The 20,591-nt window shown below is 48.2% G+C and overlaps 9 protein-coding genes across 9 annotated transcripts; 6 read left to right on the forward strand and 3 right to left on the reverse strand.

The window, feature by feature from the left end:
* Positions 1-496: 496 nt before the first annotated feature.
* On the forward strand, positions 497-1,418 carry FSST1_011926 (uncharacterized protein; the record flags this gene model as incomplete). Its single annotated transcript, XM_083235105.1, has 2 exons — positions 497-675; positions 731-1,418. The coding sequence occupies 2 exons, from the start codon at positions 497-499 to the stop codon at positions 1,416-1,418; spliced, it is 867 nt and encodes a 288-aa protein (XP_083081622.1).
* A 1,654-nt stretch (positions 1,419-3,072) lies between these two features.
* Positions 3,073-6,818, forward strand: FSST1_011927 (HECT-type E3 ubiquitin-protein ligase; the record flags this gene model as incomplete). Its single annotated transcript, XM_083235106.1, has 3 exons — positions 3,073-3,709; positions 3,757-5,847; positions 5,896-6,818. The coding sequence occupies 3 exons, from the start codon at positions 3,073-3,075 to the stop codon at positions 6,816-6,818; spliced, it is 3,651 nt and encodes a 1,216-aa protein (XP_083081623.1).
* Positions 6,819-7,207: 389 nt separating this feature from the next.
* FSST1_011928 (mitochondrial 54S ribosomal protein mL61) lies at positions 7,208-7,770 on the reverse strand (the record flags this gene model as incomplete). The annotated part of the gene is made up of 2 exons (XM_083235107.1): positions 7,208-7,673; positions 7,727-7,770. The coding sequence occupies 2 exons, from the start codon at positions 7,768-7,770 to the stop codon at positions 7,208-7,210; spliced, it is 510 nt and encodes a 169-aa protein (XP_083081624.1).
* Positions 7,771-8,300: 530 nt separating this feature from the next.
* Positions 8,301-10,525, forward strand: FSST1_011929 (uncharacterized protein; the record flags this gene model as incomplete). The annotated part of the gene is made up of 2 exons (XM_083235108.1): positions 8,301-8,826; positions 8,883-10,525. 2 exons carry the CDS (start codon positions 8,301-8,303, stop codon positions 10,523-10,525), a joined length of 2,169 nt encoding a protein of 722 aa, XP_083081625.1.
* Positions 10,526-10,973: 448 nt separating this feature from the next.
* Positions 10,974-11,490, forward strand: FSST1_011930 (type 1 protein phosphatase-activating protein YPI1; the record flags this gene model as incomplete). Its single annotated transcript, XM_083235109.1, has 2 exons — positions 10,974-11,169; positions 11,225-11,490. The coding sequence occupies 2 exons, from the start codon at positions 10,974-10,976 to the stop codon at positions 11,488-11,490; spliced, it is 462 nt and encodes a 153-aa protein (XP_083081626.1).
* Positions 11,491-11,728: 238 nt separating this feature from the next.
* Positions 11,729-12,304, reverse strand: FSST1_011931 (Asp-tRNA(Asn)/Glu-tRNA(Gln) amidotransferase subunit GatC; the record flags this gene model as incomplete). Its single annotated transcript, XM_083235110.1, has 1 exon — positions 11,729-12,304. One exon carries the CDS (start codon positions 12,302-12,304, stop codon positions 11,729-11,731), a length of 576 nt encoding a protein of 191 aa, XP_083081627.1.
* A 370-nt stretch (positions 12,305-12,674) lies between these two features.
* FSST1_011932 (alpha-soluble NSF attachment protein SEC17) lies at positions 12,675-13,751 on the forward strand (the record flags this gene model as incomplete). Its single annotated transcript, XM_083235111.1, has 4 exons — positions 12,675-12,707; positions 12,790-12,913; positions 12,980-13,286; positions 13,337-13,751. The coding sequence occupies 4 exons, from the start codon at positions 12,675-12,677 to the stop codon at positions 13,749-13,751; spliced, it is 879 nt and encodes a 292-aa protein (XP_083081628.1).
* A 371-nt stretch (positions 13,752-14,122) lies between these two features.
* On the reverse strand, positions 14,123-16,299 carry FSST1_011933 (glucoamylase; the record flags this gene model as incomplete). The annotated part of the gene is made up of 6 exons (XM_083235112.1): positions 14,123-15,210; positions 15,271-15,402; positions 15,461-15,534; positions 15,581-15,728; positions 15,787-16,008; positions 16,074-16,299. The coding sequence occupies 6 exons, from the start codon at positions 16,297-16,299 to the stop codon at positions 14,123-14,125; spliced, it is 1,890 nt and encodes a 629-aa protein (XP_083081629.1).
* Positions 16,300-18,580: 2,281 nt separating this feature from the next.
* Positions 18,581-20,581, forward strand: FSST1_011934 (U4/U6-U5 snRNP complex subunit SNU66; the record flags this gene model as incomplete). The annotated part of the gene is made up of 2 exons (XM_083235113.1): positions 18,581-19,391; positions 19,449-20,581. 2 exons carry the CDS (start codon positions 18,581-18,583, stop codon positions 20,579-20,581), a joined length of 1,944 nt encoding a protein of 647 aa, XP_083081630.1.
* Positions 20,582-20,591: the final 10 nt, after the last annotated feature.

The following is a 20,591-nucleotide window of genomic DNA, read 5'->3' on the forward strand; positions in this document are numbered from 1 at the left end:
CGATTTTACTTGCTATTTATCTAGTTATTTATCAGTTGTAAGCACTGCAGTATTCGTGAGCTTGGTACGTGAACATCAACAGAAGAGGTTTCTAATCACTTGAGCTTCTCCCTTATGTAACAACCTCTAATATAAGAAGGTGGATTCTCATGCTCTGTAATAATCACGAGAGTAAGAGAGACATGATTAATATCAAAAGGATCTTTGGTCGTTCCTGTAGAAACATGCGCCTTGGTCAATGGGCAGTGCTGACACCTGTCGGCGCTTGCTGCTGACACTCGAAAAACAGCTATGCGGTGATTTTGGTAGGCAGGTATATATATGTGCATACATACTAGGTATACAGCAGCTGCTTGGTTCCCTCTGTCAGATATGTATCAACATCTATCAGTCTCTGGAAGCGAAATATTGATTATCGCATAACCTAAACCGCCTGGCACATCGAATCAACCAGTGGCAACAGAATACATCGTTGCCTTTTTCTCCTTCAGTCACGATGAACATCTCCGACTCTCCTCTATTCAAGGAATTTGCTCGACCAGTCCTTGTACCTGAGCCCCATCGTGGTAGAGCGTTTTACTCACCATTGAACATCGTGGATATCTTTGTGCAGCATCTCCTCGACACTGCTAAGCTTGAAACCACCCAGTTCAAGATCAGCAATGCTACCGAAACGTGAGTCGGTGAACGTACTGGCTCTTTGATTTGTAGCTAACCGTAATGTTGACAGCTCTTTCTGTCTTAGCATTCAAGGGCGTCTTGTTGGGACAGGAACCATTTCCAGTACCATCGATGCCATGGAGGCCTGTCTATCTTTCAACGGATCCATCTTCGGTAAAGTCAAGTTACCACAAATACAGACGAGTTACTGGGGCGCGGACTTTTGTGTCCAGGAGCAGCGTGTGAATATCTCTAATTACGCCACATATTGCAACTTTGCTCGGAGTCTCATCGTTGATAAAGATACTTGTCTTCAGCTTCAAAACAGCGAGTGTACTATACGAGCCTTGAGAACCTCGCCAGCATGTAGCATGCGCCTCGATATGCCACTGGAAACCTTAGACGGGCCACGTATAGCCCTAAAAAAGGTATCACGCTCGGGAAGCAATGTCAGAATGGTACTCAGTTCAAGCTACTCAGGTCCAGTGGAAATCAGTCATGGCCCGTGTCTCTTCGAGCTTCGAAATGGCCCTGGAGAAATATTGGCAGAGCTGAAGGGGGACTTCAACATTTCCCAGAGCCAGAATGAGCTTATCTTGCACGGCACGGCAAGTCATGGGGTGACACCTTCGCAGATGGTAAGGCTGATAGGAGTCGGGGTGGAAGAGGACAAAAGATCATGGCTTAGTGAGACAATCAGAGAAGTTGACGTTGTCTTCGATCTGGAGCCAGAACATGCAGAGATACTGTGGTTTTGACATCTGGCCGGCTCGTCGACTTTGACTGAGGTCGGTCCGCCAGGGCTTGCTGGCACTTGTATACGGATTTTCGGTTGTGTTGCTACAGCATTGAGTAGAGATTCTCAGGTTTGTAATTTCAACGTTGGCGAGCGCATGAGTACTCATTAATTGGTTGCCACTCATGAGAATGGCTTGAATTTAATTTGTGACCAGACTTTTGATTGTTATCTAGACTAGTTGGTTGCTCGGTTATTTAAGCCGATGATCATATTTCCTACTGGCATCGATAAAGAAGAAGTACAGTACTGCTTAAAGAATACGAATTGTACAAGTCTAATATGTCTTGTATCCATTTATGCTACCATCTAACTGAGCTAACGATTTAAGCGGCTGTTAACATTTACATATTAAGACAGGGACCGTTTGCGGGAACTAAAACAGTGATCCTTGTTTGTTTTTGGGTTGGAATTGAAGTCGTGAACGATTTAGAGTTACAGAACCAGCTGCCTCTCGTCAATCAGAGTTCATGGTAAGCCCTTTCAGACCATAGAAAGACGAGATAAAATTCGGTGAAATTTTTTTTTTTTGGAGTTCAGTTTAGCCAAGCAAGAACTGATATAATGTGACAACCATGCTACATAACACCAGATACGGCCATTGACCTCACAATCATTGGACAGGGCTAATAATAAAAGAGTCCTACCCAACCACGCCAATACGAGATTGTGAAAATTCGTGGTAGATTCAGGTGATTCGAATCTCGTTTCTGATTGCGGTAAAGAGAAACAGGACCTGTCCTGTTGATAAACACTTTTATGTCTCTTTCTACCCATTCCTAAGTGGCTCCACGTCTCTTCTGGTGTCGTGTGAAATTCTCCATATCCGTCAAGTTTATTACTCGGCGTTTAAATACGATATTCAATTAGGGATCCAAGACTTGGAGTTCACCCTCGTGGGGATGGATGAATTCGTCAGGGACAAATTAGGCCAAGACGAGCGGGAACTCAAATTCCGGCGGCCGCGCGTTGCATTTATTTGCGGCTATTCAGTTAATTATTATGATCGATGGTCAAACTATGGACCTTTTTCTACCCCATGCATGCCTGACACGTAGTATTGCACCGTATACAGTACGCCTATCCAGCCTGTCTACATCATATGCATCTCTGTATAAACTGGGCTTGTCTTGTTTCACCAACCGCAGCCCAGGCTTTGGCCGCACTCATCATCGTTTGTCATTGTTCCACAGCTCACTCGGTAACCGATTTTTATTTTTATTATTGTTGTTCCTTCTTCTCTATACCCCGATAACGACGCATGTTTCTATCTGGTCGAGATCCTTGAATTGAATTGGGCAGAGCTGAGCTGAGCTGAGCTCGTGTCAACGCCAACCTGGAACATCCCGACTTTGGAACATGTTGAATCATGCTTTATTGGAAAAGCCTGTCTTGAACTGTTAGCCAGTCTATTTCTTCCTTCAATATTCTTTCTATCTTTGTTTTCCACAAATAATTGCTTTACATCAACCTACTACATACTGTCTACCTGGGTATCTATCTACCTTAGTAGGTACCTACCTATTCAGTGACTTGAGAAATTCATCTCATCAAGTTTCCCTTCTCCTGGTAGTCCATTAATTATTCCCGTTATTGCAGTAGCAGCTTCCCTAGAAATGGCTCCCTGGTTGAGTCGTCGTGGGTCCCAACCCAACAACAACAGCAACCTCTCTAATAGTGACCTCATTACCCGAATTCATAATACGGCTTTACATACACCAACTACATTGCCAGCGCTTTACTCGAACAACTTACAGGCAACGTCCAACCGTAATCGCTTCGAGCTCTCCTTCTCAAACAACAACGCCGATTCAAGCTCCGACGAATCCGACTTGCATCCCTCGAGACCTTCTTCCTCCAGACCTCAACGACCTCCACACGCGCGCTCTATGAGCCAGCCCTTCCCTTCCCTTTTCAGCAGCAAGAAAAAGAGGCAGAACTCGGTCGGCGCACCACCGCCCGACCTGGGCTTTGCAGATGATGATGTCGTGATGCCTCGACAAGCGCCCAAGACTCATGCTCGAACCCCTTCGCATAATGGAAATGGAAATGGCCCAGCAGGAAGCAAAGATTTTGCAACGGGAAATTGTATGACATGTGGATCGCTGGTACGCTGGCCAAGGGATCTCAAGGTCTTCAAATGTACCATCTGCACAACAGTCAACGATTTGGAGCCTCTAAGTCCAAATCATGATGGCTCTAAGCTGCGCAAGGACGCGAACCATGACACTTCTCAAGTGAATTCACCACGAGGTAAGCTAGCAGGATGCAGCGGAGGGCTAAAACTAACAAATATGCAGTTATGCATGTCTCCATCGAACAGACAAAGCGACTTGTCAACCAGTCGATACAGTCCTATCTGACCAAGAGGCTGCACCCAATCCCCAAACCTCCAACCGAGCCGCCACCAGAGCCCCCTGTGCAGAGCAAGTTGTCGTTCAGCAGTCGGATGCAAGCTGTTAGCCGCAATCTTGCACCAACAGACCCTAAAACAGGAGACACTCCTTCCTCCAAATCCCCTGCTATACAAGTCTCCCATTATACGTTTGACGAGGAGCCGACGCTACGGGCGAACCCTGTGCGGACAAACTCTTCGCCTATGCCGCGTTCGTTTTCCTCTTCCTATTCTGAAAGACCGCCAGTACAGAAGATATTACAAAATAATGCGCCAAGAGACGTACGAAAACCTTCATCAGACACATCCGAGAGTGACCCGAAAAGGATCTTTAAGGCATTGGAAGACTATGTGGTCGCGTGTTTTGGTTCGTTCGAGTGTATCAATTCTTCATTCTCGACACACCCTCGCCCTGCGATGAGACATGTAAGTGAAGCAGCCCATCGCAAGCCCGCGTCGCCCAATGAGCCACGAGAGCAGCGAGGGCACCGTCGGGCTCCCTCGGAAAATCATGCCCTTCGCGAACAGCGACAGGTGCGGACCGCCCCTCCAGTGGAGGATAGCACGTTTGATCTTGACCCCAAGATGCTGCTTCTTGGTGATTTCGCTGAGAATGGAACTTGGTGGATGGGAAACCAGGAGGAGTCAAGACCTCGAAGGCCTTCGACACACCGAGCCGAACGGAGCCCCCCTAATGTGGTCCACACGAAGACACCACAACTGAATTGGGGCGACTTGATGACGTGGTACATGGCTATCGTGAATCCTGCCAAGGGATGGTTCATGATTTACGAAGAAGTCTGCCGAGAACAGAACTTCCAAACGCCTCCACAGCGTGAATTGCAGTCGATAGAACGAGAGTTGTTACAGGGGCAGGAACACGCTCGACGTGTCTTGCTCAAAGCGACAGAGATGCTTCTGAAACGACCTGGGAGGCCACTGAAATACCCCACAGATTTGCGTTTTCTCCTTCTAATTCTTGAAAATCCTCTCTTACACGAGAACGAAAACCTGTTCCACGGAATCATACAACCAGAGAACAACTCACCTTCCAGAGCTAATTTCACTCGATCAAGAAAGGGCAGTGTCCCCGAAACCGGCCCCTTGTCTGGGCAGCATTCTGGAATTATCAAGCGCATAATAGGACTTATATCGAACTCCTCGCCTGAGTGCCATAATCAGTTGATTTCCTGGTTCGCTAGGTATCACCCTTCTAGATTTGTTAGAACAAAAGAGATTGCATCCGGCTTTCTAACATATCGCATGATACGACAAAGTGGGAAAAAGCAAGAAGTCAAAGTAGACATCACAGCCGGACTGATTCCACAAATGCAAGAAGGCCGCTCAGGAGCCTATCTCTATGACGAGATAAATCGGTCGACCTCGTCAAAGAAAGCAAAGGAGCCGGAAAAGAAGGTCATGTATGGCGAAGACTGGCAGATCAGAGCTTCTTCTCGAGTTCTGGCTCTCCTTTTTGCTGCCAACAACTCGCTGCACAGTCGAAAAACTGAAGATATTTCCTCACCTTCTGGCGGGAGGTGCACTGGCGTGCATTCTCATGGCCAGATGCTCCCAACAAGCGACTTTTACAACTCAATGATTGACTACACCGACCTCGTTGCGGACTTTGAAAACTGGGAAGCTCGAAAAAGTAAATTCACGTTCTGCCAGTACCCCTTCCTTCTGAGTATCTGGGCAAAGAATCATATTCTGGAGCATGATGCCCGTCGTCAAATGCAGAGCAAAGCGCGTGATGCCTTTTTTGATAGTATCATGAGTCGGAAGGCCATTAACCAGTTCCTAGAGTTGACCGTTCGTCGTGATTGTCTTGTTGACGACAGTCTCAAGGCTGTTAGTGAGGTGATTGGAAGTGGGAGCGAAGATATCAAAAAGGGTCTCCGCATTACCTTCAACGGCGAAGAGGGAGTGGATGCGGGCGGTCTGCGGAAAGAATGGTTCCTTCTTCTTGTCAGAGAGGTTTTCAATCCCGATCATGGTAAGTTGAACAGTCTAATACTTTAGTGCTCGAACTAACGTTCAAAAGGATTGTTTCTTTACGACGAGGACTCGCAGTATTGTTATTTCAACCCAAACGCTTTCGAAACATCGGACCAGTTCTTCTTGATTGGCGTTGTGATGGGCCTTGCCATCTACAACTCAACCATTCTTGATGTGGCCCTACCACCCTTTGCATTCCGTAAACTTATTGCTTCTGCTCCTACCCATGGTACTGGAGCATCGGCTCATCCAAAGCCGCCAATGCGCTACACGCTAGAAGATCTTGCTGAATATCGACCTCGACTGGCTCGAGGACTACGGCAATTGCTTGAATATGAAGGGAACGTGGAAGAGACCTTTTGTCTTGACTTTGTTGTTGATATGGACAAATACGGCACCCAGGTCCAGGTTCCTCTCTGCCGAGGAGGTGAACGAATTCCGGTCACAAACAGCAATCGTCGAGAATATGTGGACCTCTATGTGCGCCACGTTATTGACGTGTCTGTGACAAGGCAATTTGAGCCCTTCAAACGAGGCTTCTATACTGTATGTGGAGGTAATGCTTTGTCCCTCTTTAGACCAGAAGAGATCGAGCTTCTGGTACGAGGCTCAGACGAAGCACTTGACATCAATTCACTCAGGGGCGTGGCCGAGTATGATAACTGGAGCAACAAGAAGCCGGATGGCTCTGAGCCTGTCATTGACTGGTTCTGGGAGGCATTCCAAGAAGCTACGTCTCAAGACCAGCGCAAACTTCTCTCATTCATCACCGGCAGCGATCGGATCCCTGCCACCGGTGCTGCTGTACTACCAATCAAGATTTCTTGCCTAGGCGAGGACGAAGGTAGGTATCCTATCGCTCGAACATGTTTCAATATGTTGTCTCTCTCACGATACGCATCAAAAGAAAGATTGGAGAAGATGTTGTGGACTGCTGTGCGCGAAAGCGAAGGTTTCGGAATAAAGTAAAAAGATACACTTGACGAGGTTATGAAAAAGGTGTTAATTTCACATACGGAGTTTTAATAGGTAGACCAATGGGTTTGGGAATATAGATCTATAGGAGAACCTGGGAAGTCCTAAACTAGAAGCTGAAATTGTTCAACTTACTCGAGGACAGGACGGTAAGCATGGCAGCATCAGCACCACCAAATTGTAAGTCATACTTATCACTATCTCCTCTTCTCGAAGCCGTTTGGAATCTGAGAATACGAGGATGAAGGAAAACTTTTGTTCTTAGCAAAAATGACTGGTAAACTTTTTCATATTTCCAAGTAGTACACTTGCCAGTTTATGTGGCATAAAGTCATACAGATTTGTTGTACAGCGTTGTCCTTCTTTTCCGAACGGAAGTACATCTACGATTCTTCCTCCTCCGCAACACCACCAGCAGCCCGGGCTCGCTTCAACATAGCCTCCTCGCGCTGCTTCTCCTCCCGCAGGCCTCTCATGCGCGCGCGGTCGACATCGGCCTGTTTAGCCATTGCATCAATTTCCTGCAACTCGCGGATCTCCTCCTTTGTAGGCTTGAGAGGGACTGCGCGAGTCTCGGCGAGGACAAACTCGAGGATATGGGATGAGTGCTTCTTGGTCATGTCGACTGTGATGATTTTTTCGTCGGCATCCGGAAGCGTGGCTTTAGATAGGTTGCTGCGTGATGAAGCGGGCTGGGAGCGGGTTTCTGGTGCGGGAGTAGTGGCGTCGGGCTTGCGGAGGTAGATGGAGAGTGTGGGCTTCTTGTGATTTTGGTTGTGTCGGTTGACGATCATAGGGACCGAAGGGTTATTGTACTTTAGTCGAGGGAGGTTCTCGCGCCAGAACTTTCTATATCGGCGTATCAGTTGATGTATAGGTGAGTGCGATATATGGTAACGAACTTGGCACCCATATGGCCATTCTTAAAACTCGTGGCAAAGTCCATATGTATTCTGGTCACTTCTGGGGGAAGAATTGCCGCACCGGGGCCAACTCTTAAGGAAACAAGCTGTTTATATCGTGAGCATTGGGTCGTAAATCGTTGATTGCGGAGGAGCTATCTACCTTCTATAAGTTGTTAGCCACGGTCATGGGAGAGTACAGAGGAATTGACTTGCCCTATGAAGCTTGTTGTAACGCTCACCGAGAGACCTCATCTTGAACTGCGCGAACCTTTGATCCGTAAAGACGTTACGCAGGTGTCTCCAAATCGAACCAGGACAGTAATCGCAATACCTCGAAAAGTCGATGTCTCCAGGCCCAGAAAATCATACAGACCCCTGCGAACACTGAAAGCGAGCGGGCCGAGCGTTGACCCGGAGGGACAAAAAAGATAGATAGGTCCACTTTTGACATGCCGCTTTACATCGCAGCCGAGAATCATTTCCTAGGAAATTTCTGGGACAATCTGTGTAAGTCAAACTTTTTTTAAGTTGCGACAACTCGGAACTCGAAATTTTACGACGGAGGAACGCAATGCACCGCGCATTGTCAGCTCGATGGCTCAACCGGGCACTCAGCATTGGTGAAGCTACTGCTTCATCCAGTGTCCCTTTATTTTTATGTCCTGCTGGAGCATCAAGTCGAATTTATAGAACGCCAAGAGCGGCGCCTCTACAAACCCCAGTTTATACTCGACGATTCAATCATACCGAAGCGACAACCACTCAAGAAACGCCTGTCGAACCTGTGGAAACTGCTGAAACGCCTTCGCTTTTTAACCCTGAAGTCTCAAGGAGGAAATTGCCGTTGAACTGTACCGGATGTGGCGCCTTTACACAGACGAACGATCCGCAATTGCTAGGTTACTTTGACCCAGAGAGCAAAAGAGTCAAGAAATGGCTAAATCCAAGGGCTTATGAACGTCAGCAAGCACCCACACAGGAGGATGAAATCGTTGGTGATGTTTTTAAGAATTTGGACGAGAGCCAAATGAAGGCTCTTGGAATGGACCCTTCTCTCTTGATCTCTGGCGTTGAGAGAGAGGGCGGCGTCGCTCCCAGTATGTACCTTGAACACCAACATGCAACATGACCATGAGAGCTAACATGCTAGCAGAAGCACTTCCTCAAGAAAAGCAACCCGTATGCGACCGATGTCACGATTTGCAGCATTACAGCACAAAAGGCGATACAGCAAAGGTCCCCATGTATCATCCCACTGTTGAGTCGCTGCGCGAAACAATCGAAGAATCACCGCACAAATACAACCACATATACCATATTATCGATGCCGCCGATTTTCCAATGTCGCTCATTCCTCGACTTAATGTTCTGCTGGGCGACATCCCGATCAGAACCCGCAACCGACGATCACGAACTAACAAATTCCAACATGACCGCAAGACAGAACTCAGCTTTATCATCACGAGAGGCGACCTGCTGGGACCCAAAAAAGAAATGGTGGATACCATGATGCCGTACTTGCGTGAAGTGCTGAGAGATGCTTTGGGAAGACTCGGAAACAGAGTTCGTCTGGGTAACGTCCGATGTGTTAGCGCAAAGCGTTCTTGGTGGTGCAAGGAGATTAAGGAAGACATATGGCACCGTGGAGGTGCGGGTTGGATGGTCGGAAAGGTCAATGTTGGCAAAAGCCAGTTGTTTGAAGCTGTTTATCCCAAGGGCAGGATGGGGCCGGTGAACGATAAGGACCGAGCATCGATATCGACATACCCTCGAGAATTCTTGAGTGCAGAATCGATTGCTGCACAGCCGATTCAGGACAAGGATGTGGATGTTGGAGACTTATTACCGCCCCCACAACCAGCCCAGAATTATCCCGACATGCCTCTAGTATCGTCGCTTCCCGGTACAACTGCTTCTCCTATTCGAGTTCCATTTGGGAACGGAAAGGGCGAATTGATCGATCTTCCTGGCTTGGCACGCAGCGACTTGGAGCTTTTCGTGAAAGAGGAGGCCCGGCAATCGACGATTATGAAGAAGCGCATTATACCTGAGCAGATCTCCATGACTCCGGGCAAGTCGCTCATCCTTGGTGGTGGTCTAATTCGCATCACGCCCAAGAACCCTAATTTGGTTATCTTGGCTTACAATTTCACACCTTTGGATGAGCATCTTACTCAAACCGACAAGGCCATTGCTTTCCAAGAGCAAACAAGGGAGTCTGTTGGCGTGCCTAGTATCATGCTTCCTGGCATTGGAGACAAGATGAAGCATGCCGGGACATTTAAGCTGTCACACGATGTTACCAGGAAGAGAGCAGGTCCTCTTACAAGGAAGAATGCGGTTGGCCTCAATGTCGACAGGCTTCCTTTCCGAGTTGTATCTACGGATATCCTCATCGAAGGTGTGGGCTATGTCGAGCTCGTCGCACAAGTCCGTGCTCGTGATGTCGCTCTGAAGGTGTTCGACCAACAACAGCAACAGACCAAAGCCGACGAGACTGTTTGGAAAAGGCCAGTTGATACCTCTGATCCTTTCACCGCCATGAAGTCTCAACGAAGAGATACAGCACCCGCTGTACAGGCGAGACGCAAGGAACCCGAGCCCCCATTGGATCCTGCGTGGCCAGCGGTTGACGTCTTTAGTCCCAAAGGCCAGTTCATCGGTTCTCGCCAACCTATTCAGGGATGGTTAAACAACAAACCCCGTGTATTGAAAGAGCATAAGAAGAGCCGACCTCGAAGGAGTATGAAAGGTGTTAAGAGGAAGGACAAGATTGAGAGGAGGGCAGCAAACTGAATACTGCCATGATTTAAGCTGTATGATGAATGAGTGTAAGACTTGACGTTGTATACCACCTAGAAGTATAGACTGTACCAAAACCTTGTATAACACCAATTGACAAAAGACACCAATGCTGTTATTGCTCAGGTGAGAAGAAGTTGTAGTTTGCTTTACTTGACGCCGAGTGATGTACATGTACGGATAAGCGATGTGTTAAAAGCTCACCCAATTGATAAACAAGTTGCATGACGTGGGGCGAATCAACCCCGGATTTTTCTTTGCGCCCCTCCATCGATGATCACTAAAACCCGATTACAATTCATTCCTGTCAATTACCAGACGTTTCTATCAACAAACGCGTGATAATCGCAATCTCCATTTCCGCAGCGCACCGTTTTCTTTTCTTCCCAACACCTTGGTGAAACAACAAATAAGATTGCGACTAGTAAAAGCCGGCCAAACCATGTCGCAACGACAGCAACAAAGCGCACCAGCGCCCTCACAAACACAAACCGAAACTCCGACACAAACACCAGGGACAAGCGAACAGGCTCCTCAAGTTCTGCGACTTCGGGGTGCGCATGCTTCCAACGGACGATCTGTACAGTGGGCGGAGGATGTAATAGACAACGAAGGTCTTGGACGCAAGAGTTCAAAAGGTGAGCAAGGTGGATTATATCATTTAAGAGGCGCAGTCTAACATAGATACAACAGTGTGCTGTATTTATCACAAACCCAAAGCTGTCGATGAGTCCAGCGATGAGTCCTCCTCAGATTCTGACTCCGACTCGGAATCTGATCGTGACGGCGCACAACCAGCAGGTGGTAAACGTCAGTCCTGTGGTCATGGACATGGGCACAGCCACGGGCGAGGCCGAAGAAGCGGGAAAGGCAAAGAGAAGAGAGCGCCAAGTCCAAATGCATACGAAAAAGTGCCCAAGCCGAAATCTAAAGATGGATCATCAGAAACCAAGTCTTAGACCAATGGGGCGGCGGATCATCGAATAAGAAGGATAAAGAAAGATGAGCACGAATCATGATGATATGAACATAGATATTTATACGGCGGGGTTCTTCATGAAGATTTAAGCGAGCAAAGGGACAATGCATCAAGTCCAGCGTGACGCGGTGTCTGGGTAATATTGTTTTATACAGAGGGTATCATGTCGCATTCCCTTTTCATTTTTAAGAGTAGGTTTTTACACTATAAATCTCCCATCACTCTGCGCCTTCAATATCCTTTTTTCCACTTTCAACCACAAAGTATCTCCCTGCCGTCTTGCTCGCTGTACTCAGAGCATCCCACTTCTCCGCATTGGACTCAACCTTCTCCCTCACTCTCCTTGCCCGCTGGTAATGGCCTATGCGAACCTCTTTGCTCAGTGCCTCTTGTAGATCTGCAAGCTCAATCGTCACCTCCTGTCGAGCCTCTGATGTCTCGTCGCGGATTACTCTCAGAGGCTCGACGCCAGTTGTGTCAACACGCTGCACTGTACGGACGAATTGCAGTTGGCTTTGGAGAGTGTTGATCATGGTGGCCTCATTAGCGGACGTGGTGGGAAGTGGCAGAGCTGAGAGGCGAAGGAGATGGTGTAGTTGTGAAGGCGTGATCTTTTCAGCTAATTCCGAAGATGAAGAAGAGGGGAGAAGACTCCGGACAGACCAGGTAGGCTTCTGGAGAATCGAGGCGGCGGTGGGAGATTTGGTAGTAATTGATCGAGTTGTTGTGCTTTTGCTTGAATTTATGGTCATGGTACGCCGAAGAGCGAGTCGACAAGAAGCGCAGATTGCCATTTTTTATACCCGATATCAATATATTCCCTTCGTTTGCTGATCGAAAAGTATCTTTTTCATGTGGTGGTAGATTGCCAATTCAGTCAATGGTCAACATGAAATATTGTCCATCATGGAATCTTCAATCTCGAACTGAAGCGGATACTAAGGTGTTACAGAAGCCTGTGACCCACTAAATCTGCCCTTTGAACTGTGGCTCAGGCGACCCCGTCGTCATAGCTCAGCCGCCGCCAACCACGCCGCAACACCAGTTGACATCGTTACTTACAACTATCAGTCAGCTCTTGATAACTTCAACGTGACACTTTTTCACCTTTTGTTTTTCATTACAACTCTTTCTTGATACCCCCTTTCACCAAATCTTAAAACCATGGCGCAAGACCCCCGAGCTCTCCTTCAAAAGGTTCCGCAACAACCCCTCCCCCGCCTTGATCTTGGTCTTGGCTGTTAGAAACGATCTTCTGCTGACGCATCGCAACATTCAGGCTCAGAAGCAGCTCCAAAGTGCCGGTGGCGGCTTCAGCTTCTTTGGGGGACGAGAGGATAAGTACCAAGAAGCCGCCGATCTCTTCACCCAGGCCGCCAATGCCTTCAAGATGCAACAACAGAGTATGCCCTTTACCGCTTTGCCTCAACTTCTACTCTGAAACGGAAGCTGACGATGCGCGACTGTAGACCTCGAGGCCGGAAAGGCTTTCGAACAGGCCGCGCAAGTCCAGACCGATAAGCTCAAGGAGCCCGATGATGCCGCCAATACCCTCGTCGATGCGTTTAAGGCCTACCGCAAAGACGATCCCCAGGCTGCCGCGAGGTGCTTGAACGTTGCTGTCGATCGATACTGCGCCAAGGGTAACTTCCGTCGCGCAGCCTCTCACAAGGAGAACCTTGGTGAGCTGTATGAAGTGGATCTCGGTGATGCGAAGAGCGCGATCGAATGCTACGAACTCGCTGCCACTTGGTATGAGGGCGATAACGCTGCTGCGTAAGTCGGATATCATAGTTCTGTTCGCTTATAATACTGATAAAGAAAAGCCTTGCCAACAAGCTATGGCTCAAGGTTGCCGATGTGGCCGCCCTCGAGAAAGATTACTACAAGGCTATCGAGAAGTACGAAAAGGTGGCTGAGCAGTCAATCAACAACAACCTCATGAAGTACAGCGTCAAGGACTACCTGCTCAAGGCAGGCATCTGCCACCTTGCCAGCGGCGATCTTGTCGCTGCCCAGCGCGCCCTCGAGAAGTACCGCGACATGGACCCCTCGTTTGGCGCCCAGCGAGAGCACCAGCTCCTATGTGACTTGTGCGAAGCTATCGAAGCCAAGAGCCAAGATCAGTTCACCGACCGTCTGTTCCAATTCGACCAGATCAGCAAGTTGGATAAGTGGAAGACAACGATCTTGGTCCGTGTTAAGAACGACATCGAGGAAGCCGATGACGAGTTTGCGTAAAGGAATGGCCGAGGTGATGTGTAGGCTAGTACGAGAAGGCATAGAATCAACATAACTATCATGGAAACAATGTTCAAAGTTTAATATCTATCATTAAGCACACGCTTTTAGATGCAATTCTTGCCATTAGTCAGTGACCACGGACTGGATTCGACATTCACCAAATCGAGCTGAGGAAAGACACACAAGGAGTAAGGAGTGAAACGTCACAATAATGCATTTAGTCATTCTAATATGGCTCATACGTGTATAACATTTCTCCCAGCAGTAACCTCGCCTAAACTTGACAAAAGAAAATATCCAGGCAGTCCGTGCAATACACTCTACGGGTCCAGAGGTAACATAAATTGAGTGGGAAATGATGCAGTTTCTTACGACTGCCACTTATCCGTCTTGGTGGCCTTTGTAGCGCATGTCTTGGGGACAGTGTAGGTGCGGTTGGGGTCCTTCTCCCAGGTGACAGAGCCATCCTTCTTGACGTTGATGTACTTGTACTGGATATCTTGTCCTGCCGCAAGAGAGATGGTTGCCTTCCACACAGGGTTGGAAGAGATGTAGTCAGAGGCACTCAGAGCAACAGCCTTCGAAGTGTCCCAGTTACCAAGAGCTGGGATGTTGCCAACAATCTTGATGGTCTCGCCAAAGTTGGTGGTGACCGTCTCAACGAATGTGACAGCAACTGAAGTCGCGATAGCACAAGAAGTAGGTGAAGTTGTGGGCTGGGTGCCCGTGGGGGATGGAACGCCGCCCTTGGGAGTCTGCGATGGCGGGAACGAGGTTGCAGTGGCGAGCGAGTACGAGCCAGCGACGGTCTGAGTTCCACACTGCTGAGGAACAACAGCCGCGCTGCTCGCCCAAGAAGGAGGGACAATACCGGCTCGGCGGTCAGCAGCAGAGAGGAAAGCAGCATACGACCAGGTCAGGTCTGTGGCAGAAAGGGGACGTCCGTTGTTCTTGTCAAACTGCTCTGCCAAGGCGCCGTTGTCACCAACATACTTCTGGACAATGCTCACATATCCATCAGCATACTTGGAGACGGCATCGGTGATGGTCTTGAAGGTGGCAGAATCGCTAGTATAAGTACCAGTAGATATTCCAGAGACAAGATCCTTGAAGAAGGAAAGAGAAACGTCGTTGACGGTGATGGATCCCTTTTGCTTCCAGACGTAAAGCGCATCGTAGAGTTGTTCAGCCGCAGCGAGTGTAGCAAGGTACCAAGGGTTACCGTTGTAATAAACATCCTCGATGTATCTTCCAACAGATACGGCGCTTCCCTGGGAGATGCCCTTGTTGATGTTCCATGAGCGGAAAGAATCGGTAACTGCTTTGTGGTTGGCAAGGGCCTTGTCGCTGCATGGTTGGAAAGTAGCGGCATCGCAGCTCAGGGCAGGGTCGAAGTTGTGGATGGATGTGAGAATACTGTTGGCGTCCTTTCCAGTACGTCCATCGTTGACATTGACTGTGCATCTGGTGAGTAATGTGTGTCGTCGGAGGTGAAGACAAGGTGGCCAATACTTACTGTTGGAATCAACATATTTGCCAGAGGGAATCCAGTAGGTTTGCAAGAAGCAAAGAGCCTGAGGTGCGATAGTGGTGTAAGTGTCTCCTGATTTTCCGAGCTTCTTGGCCAGGGCGGCGCCTTCAATGAGAGCTGGGGTATATTGATTAGTACACATGTTAGAACAAACATATAGGGCTCATCGACGAACCTCGGTACTGAGAAGCGGTTGTGAAGAACGAGCTTCCCCTGACCTCTTCCCATAAGTCAAAGCCGGTTTGGTTCCTATGATAGTCAGAGTTTGTCCCGGATGTTGAGGCTATATGCTTACCAGTATTGAGCTACATAGTTAAGATCGTTGCGAACAACAGGCCAAACAATGTCAGAGGCGGTAGAAGTGTATCCGTTATCAATCAGCCAGTTAGCATATGTGATTATGGCAGTAGCTCGGAGAGCTGGACCGTCTCGCTGAGGTCGACCTTTACACTTGTTAGCCATGGGTTTCATTCGGGGTTCATGGTATGGATGGGCACTCACCCCAACCACCAGTAAAGGGGCTAAGATCAACCTCGTACTTGGCTTCTCCCAAACCTGAACCGTCTGAGAGGGATCCTGAAGGGTTAGAAACTCCTTGAAGCTTGGCTTGAGATGCAATGTATTGTTGGATCTTTTTCTGCAGGCCAGCGTCGTACTGGTTGATGAACCTATCTATAACATACTTAAAGACAAGAGCAGCATCCCTAGTCCAAGTGAAAAAGTCTGACAATTATCAGTAAGGGTTTCAAGTTTTTCTCATGTGAGATTAGCTTGTTGGTTTCGCTTACAGTCAGGGTCCTCGGTATCTGGAGACGCAATAACAACACCGGAAGCAACACCCTGAGAGTGACAGCCATCAGAACCAATGTTGCACAGGAGTTGCTCGATAGCAATCGAACTCTCGGAATTGATGAAGGATTCGAGAGAAGATTGCCTTTCTTGTAGGGCTGGTCGGCCCAAGACGCTCTGTAGAGCAAATGAGCCGAGGAGGAAAGCGGAAGAAACGAAGTACATGATGGGCTCTATCAAGGAAACAGTAGAGTTGAGTGAGAGTGATGAGATTGTATCTTCAACATTGTATAGATCCATCGCCAAGGTTTTATAGAGAACCGGCATGTCGACTCTGGTAAATTTATTTGGTGCTGCAAAGTCGATGCTGTCTAGGGTATAGTTGTTAGATGCCCGAAATGGAAGGACGGAAGTTGAAGCGGTCGTGAAGAACGGATGTAGGCCTTTGGGGGATAGTGCGGTGTGGTTCAAAGGGCCGAATAATTAGAATGAGGCCGAGTCGAATAATAATAGTTTAGTGCAGTTGATTAAAGATGGTGTTGTTCGGTATGGTCGTTGGCATCACCTCTACAAGAGAGACGGTGTAGTCAGTTGTAGTTGAATCTGTAATCACCTCTTTCGGCCTCGAGATCACTGCGGTGTTATTTTCATAAGCAATATTGCGAAACAGAAGTAAAAATAATTCCTTTGATTAGGTATGTAGCATAATCAGTAGCAGGTGACTACTATGTACGGCTCTTGTGACTGACACCTTTCTCCAACTTGACGATGAGTTCGCTAATATGAATGTGGGGTAAACATCCTCTAGGACTACCTTTAATAGGTAGGTTAAGTAGGTATGAGGTTTCAAGTCTGATAAAACATCCTTCAACTAACCAGACCTAACTATTCACATGCCAGCCGAGCTTTACTTTAACGATAGCCGCACCTCTAGGCTGATCCTACGGTTCGTGCCGTGGCCGTCTCTCCACACTACTATGTATCACAGGATATAATACGATGCATACGTAGGTAGCCATCTCTAGACTATAACCCCGGATTACATCCAAACTAGGAAAACGTTCCCAATTCCCCAGGCTGCAAGCATCGGTAGTGGACGGATCAAGTGCGCGTGGCTTGAAGCGCCGAGCACAACCCGAGTCTTATGCATGGAATCTGTATGGATGTCTGCACTCTACATGCAAATTGCCCTCGGTTATCGGCTGTCATACCATCATTCAGCTTGATACAGCTTCTACAGCTTCACTCATACCACATCACGTAAGCCCACCGACCTATCCTGTGGTCGCAATATTGGACAACTTGTGACGAGAACTGACGCACATCAAGAGCAAGGAGAACAAGACCCAAGCATCATGGTGTGCTCTAGTCAGTTCTTGGTACCAAACCCGAAGACGGGCCGTAGATCGTAAAATGTTTTCTCGTCAGTTGGACTAGGGTAACATCATCGATACAGTCGTAGAGCAGCACCACAGAGAAAAAAGTCCAGATGTCGAGCATGACAAAAGACATCTTCTCTATGCCGTGATTCCGTCATGACTTGCGATGGTCGCAGGCCAAGACTGATTTGCACTCGTTGCTCGGCAACCTGACGAGGCCCGCCAAAAAGTTTGACGATTCTTCATTTAGGTGTGCTGCGACAAATGAAATTACGGACACAAGCAAGACATATCATCACAAACAATTTTAAGATAATAAGATATGTAGGTAGGCCATGGTTTTCCCCAACCTCACTAACCAACGGTCTCGGAAAAGGGGGGTGGAATATAGCGTCTCGTTGCAAAAGCCCCAGTACTCAAGCTGCTCCGAGGAACAGCGAATAAAGCGGCTTAGGCAACTGTTACTCTTGGACCTGTCGATAGGAAAATTGACACCATAACAAGTTGATGGCTCCTTATAAGTTATCGAGCTGCAGAGCAATCGACCCTGACCCCCGAAAGGGCAGAGGATCGCAAAGCACAGATCCGTGTTTGCTTAAGGAAGAAAAGAAAAATGAAAACTCGGACGGCCATCGCAAGATTTAAATACATGATTTTTTTGGTCAAAATGTGGATTACATAATTCGGTCTAACCTCGGAGTTTTCCACTACCAGTCGCGTCCTTGCCCATCGCGTTCTATAGGTACATTAAAAATGATCCGTGCTCACCGATGCTCAGAAAACTTCAGTTTATCCGTAGACACAAGATAGACGAAGTTACCAATGACTCAACTTGTAATATATTAGAACGTTATTAGATGGCTTACTCTTAAGCTCTGAAACTTAAAGGCTGAGGAACTGTTCGTTTCCATCTTTAAGTCTTAGTAGATAGGTACCTACCTGTAGGCTTGAGATCAGGCAGACTTACAAAGGTACATATCGCCATGCCAAAATCCAGCCATCCTCGAAGTATCTTCTTAACGCACGTGATGATAAGATCTCGTGTGGGTCAACTATTAACATACACTAATACTACCTAGGTACCTTTCTGCCTGCCCAAAGATAACCTTTTCATCAACGCAGACAAGATGGACGCCGCTACGATAGAAGAGACGAACCGAATTCGCATCTCCCTGGGCATGAAGCCTCTGCCCGTGCCAGGAGAAAATGCCACACAAAACGAATCAATGTATGCCGATGGCGACGCGCCAAGTACTCTCGAAAGCCGACAGGCTCAGGCCTACGACAATTACAACAAAGTGATGGATGCTGAGAAGGCCAAGAAGAAGCGTGAAGATAAAGCCGCGGCCGTTCGAAAAGCGCGAGAGCAGGCGCAACGCAACGCATTACTGGAAGGCAAGGGCTTCGGAGAAGCCGAAGAAGGTGGTGATCTCAGCGCAAAAGACTGGCTCATAGGCCAGAAGAAACGACAGAAGAACATCGCCAAAGTCAGAAAGCTGGAGGAAGAGCTCGCTGCTGCCGAGGCTGAAGCTGCCGCTGCTGTTCAGTATACTTCCAAGGACCTAGCAGGCATCAAAGTTGGGCACGACACTGCGGGCTTCCTCGATGGTGACGAACAGATTCTTACCCTCAAGGACACAACCATCGATGAGAACGAGGTCGAAGGTGACGAGTTGGAGAACCTCAACATGCGCGATGCCGAGAAGCTCGCCGAGAGGCTTGACACCAAGAAAAAGAAGCCTGGCTACAACCCTCTAGATGACGATGAGGAGGGCGAACGTGGTATCCTGTCACACTATGATGAGGAGATCGACGGCAAAAAGTCTAAAAAGTTCACACTCGATACAAGTGGAGTAATTGCAGAGCTCTCAGATATCTTGGATAAGCCGGTTGATAAAACGAGGAGCGGGCAAAACGTTAGTTTGGACGATGTTATTGGTAAGCTGCCATTACCCACTTCGCTTCGTCACTCGATGCTAACCATCCAATTTACAGGTGATGCCCCTATTTCTTCAGATTACATTGATCCATCGCAGATCAAAGTCAAGAAACCCAAGAAGAAGAAGAACAAGAAGGGTACTAGACAAAAGCCTACTGATGACGATGACGATCTGTTCGCTGTCGAAACAGCACCTGCAGGTGACTCCATGGACATTGACTCAAAGGACACGACCATTAAGAAGAGAAAGGCAACAGATGATACATTCGTGGACGACGACGATCTTCAAGCAACACTAGCAATTCAACGAAAGAACGCCTTGAAGAAGCGGAAGAAGACCCGACCTGAAGATATTGCCAAACTTCTCAAAGACGATGAGAATGAACCAGAACCAGTAGAGGAACAGGAGGGAGGTCTTGTTCTCGGAGAAGTCTCGGAATTCGTTGCCGGCCTGAGCAAGCCTGGCGACAATGAAGAGCGCAAGCCTAAAAGACCAAGGACTGTATCAAAGTCACCAGAACCTGATGAGGATCACCCCATGGGCGACGATGCTCAAGAAGTTGAAGAAGAAATGCCTCAGACATCAGCCATTGAGGAAACAGACGAGACGAATGTCGTTGAGGAAGAAAAGGCTGTCGGGGGTGGTATGGGTGCGACGCTAGCGCTGCTCAGAGAACGCGGTCTCGTTAAGGAAGCAAGAGGTGACGAAGAGTACAGCAGTCTACGTGACCGAGAAGACTTCCTCACCAAGAAACGTCTCCTGGAAGAAGAATTGGACGAGCAGACTCGTCGCCAGCGTGAACGCGACCGCCAGAGTGGCAAACTCGACCGCATGTCAGTACGAGAACGTGAGGAGTACGCTCGCCAACAGAACAACTGGCGTGATCAGCAGCGATCTAAGCGCTTAACGGAGCTGTACGCGGCCGGATACAAGCCCAAGGTCGATCTCAAGTACGCCGACGACGAAGGCCGTGCCCTCGACACCAAGGAGGCGTTCAAGCACCTCAGTCACCAGTTCCACGGCAAGGGCAGTGGCAAAGGCAAAACAGAGAAGCGTCTCAAGAAGATCGAGGACGAGAAGCGACGCGAATCACAGAGTATGTTTGACGCAAGCCAGTCTGCCGGCATGAGTCTGGCAGCCCAGCAGCAGCTCAAGAAGCGAAAGGAAGCTGGTGTACGACTTGCATAATTCACTTTTA

The sequence above is a fragment of the Fusarium sambucinum genome, chromosome III (assembly GCF_050947815.1).
Source record: "Fusarium sambucinum isolate potato_lamoka chromosome III, whole genome shotgun sequence".
NCBI lineage: Eukaryota > Fungi > Ascomycota > Sordariomycetes > Hypocreales > Nectriaceae > Fusarium > Fusarium sambucinum.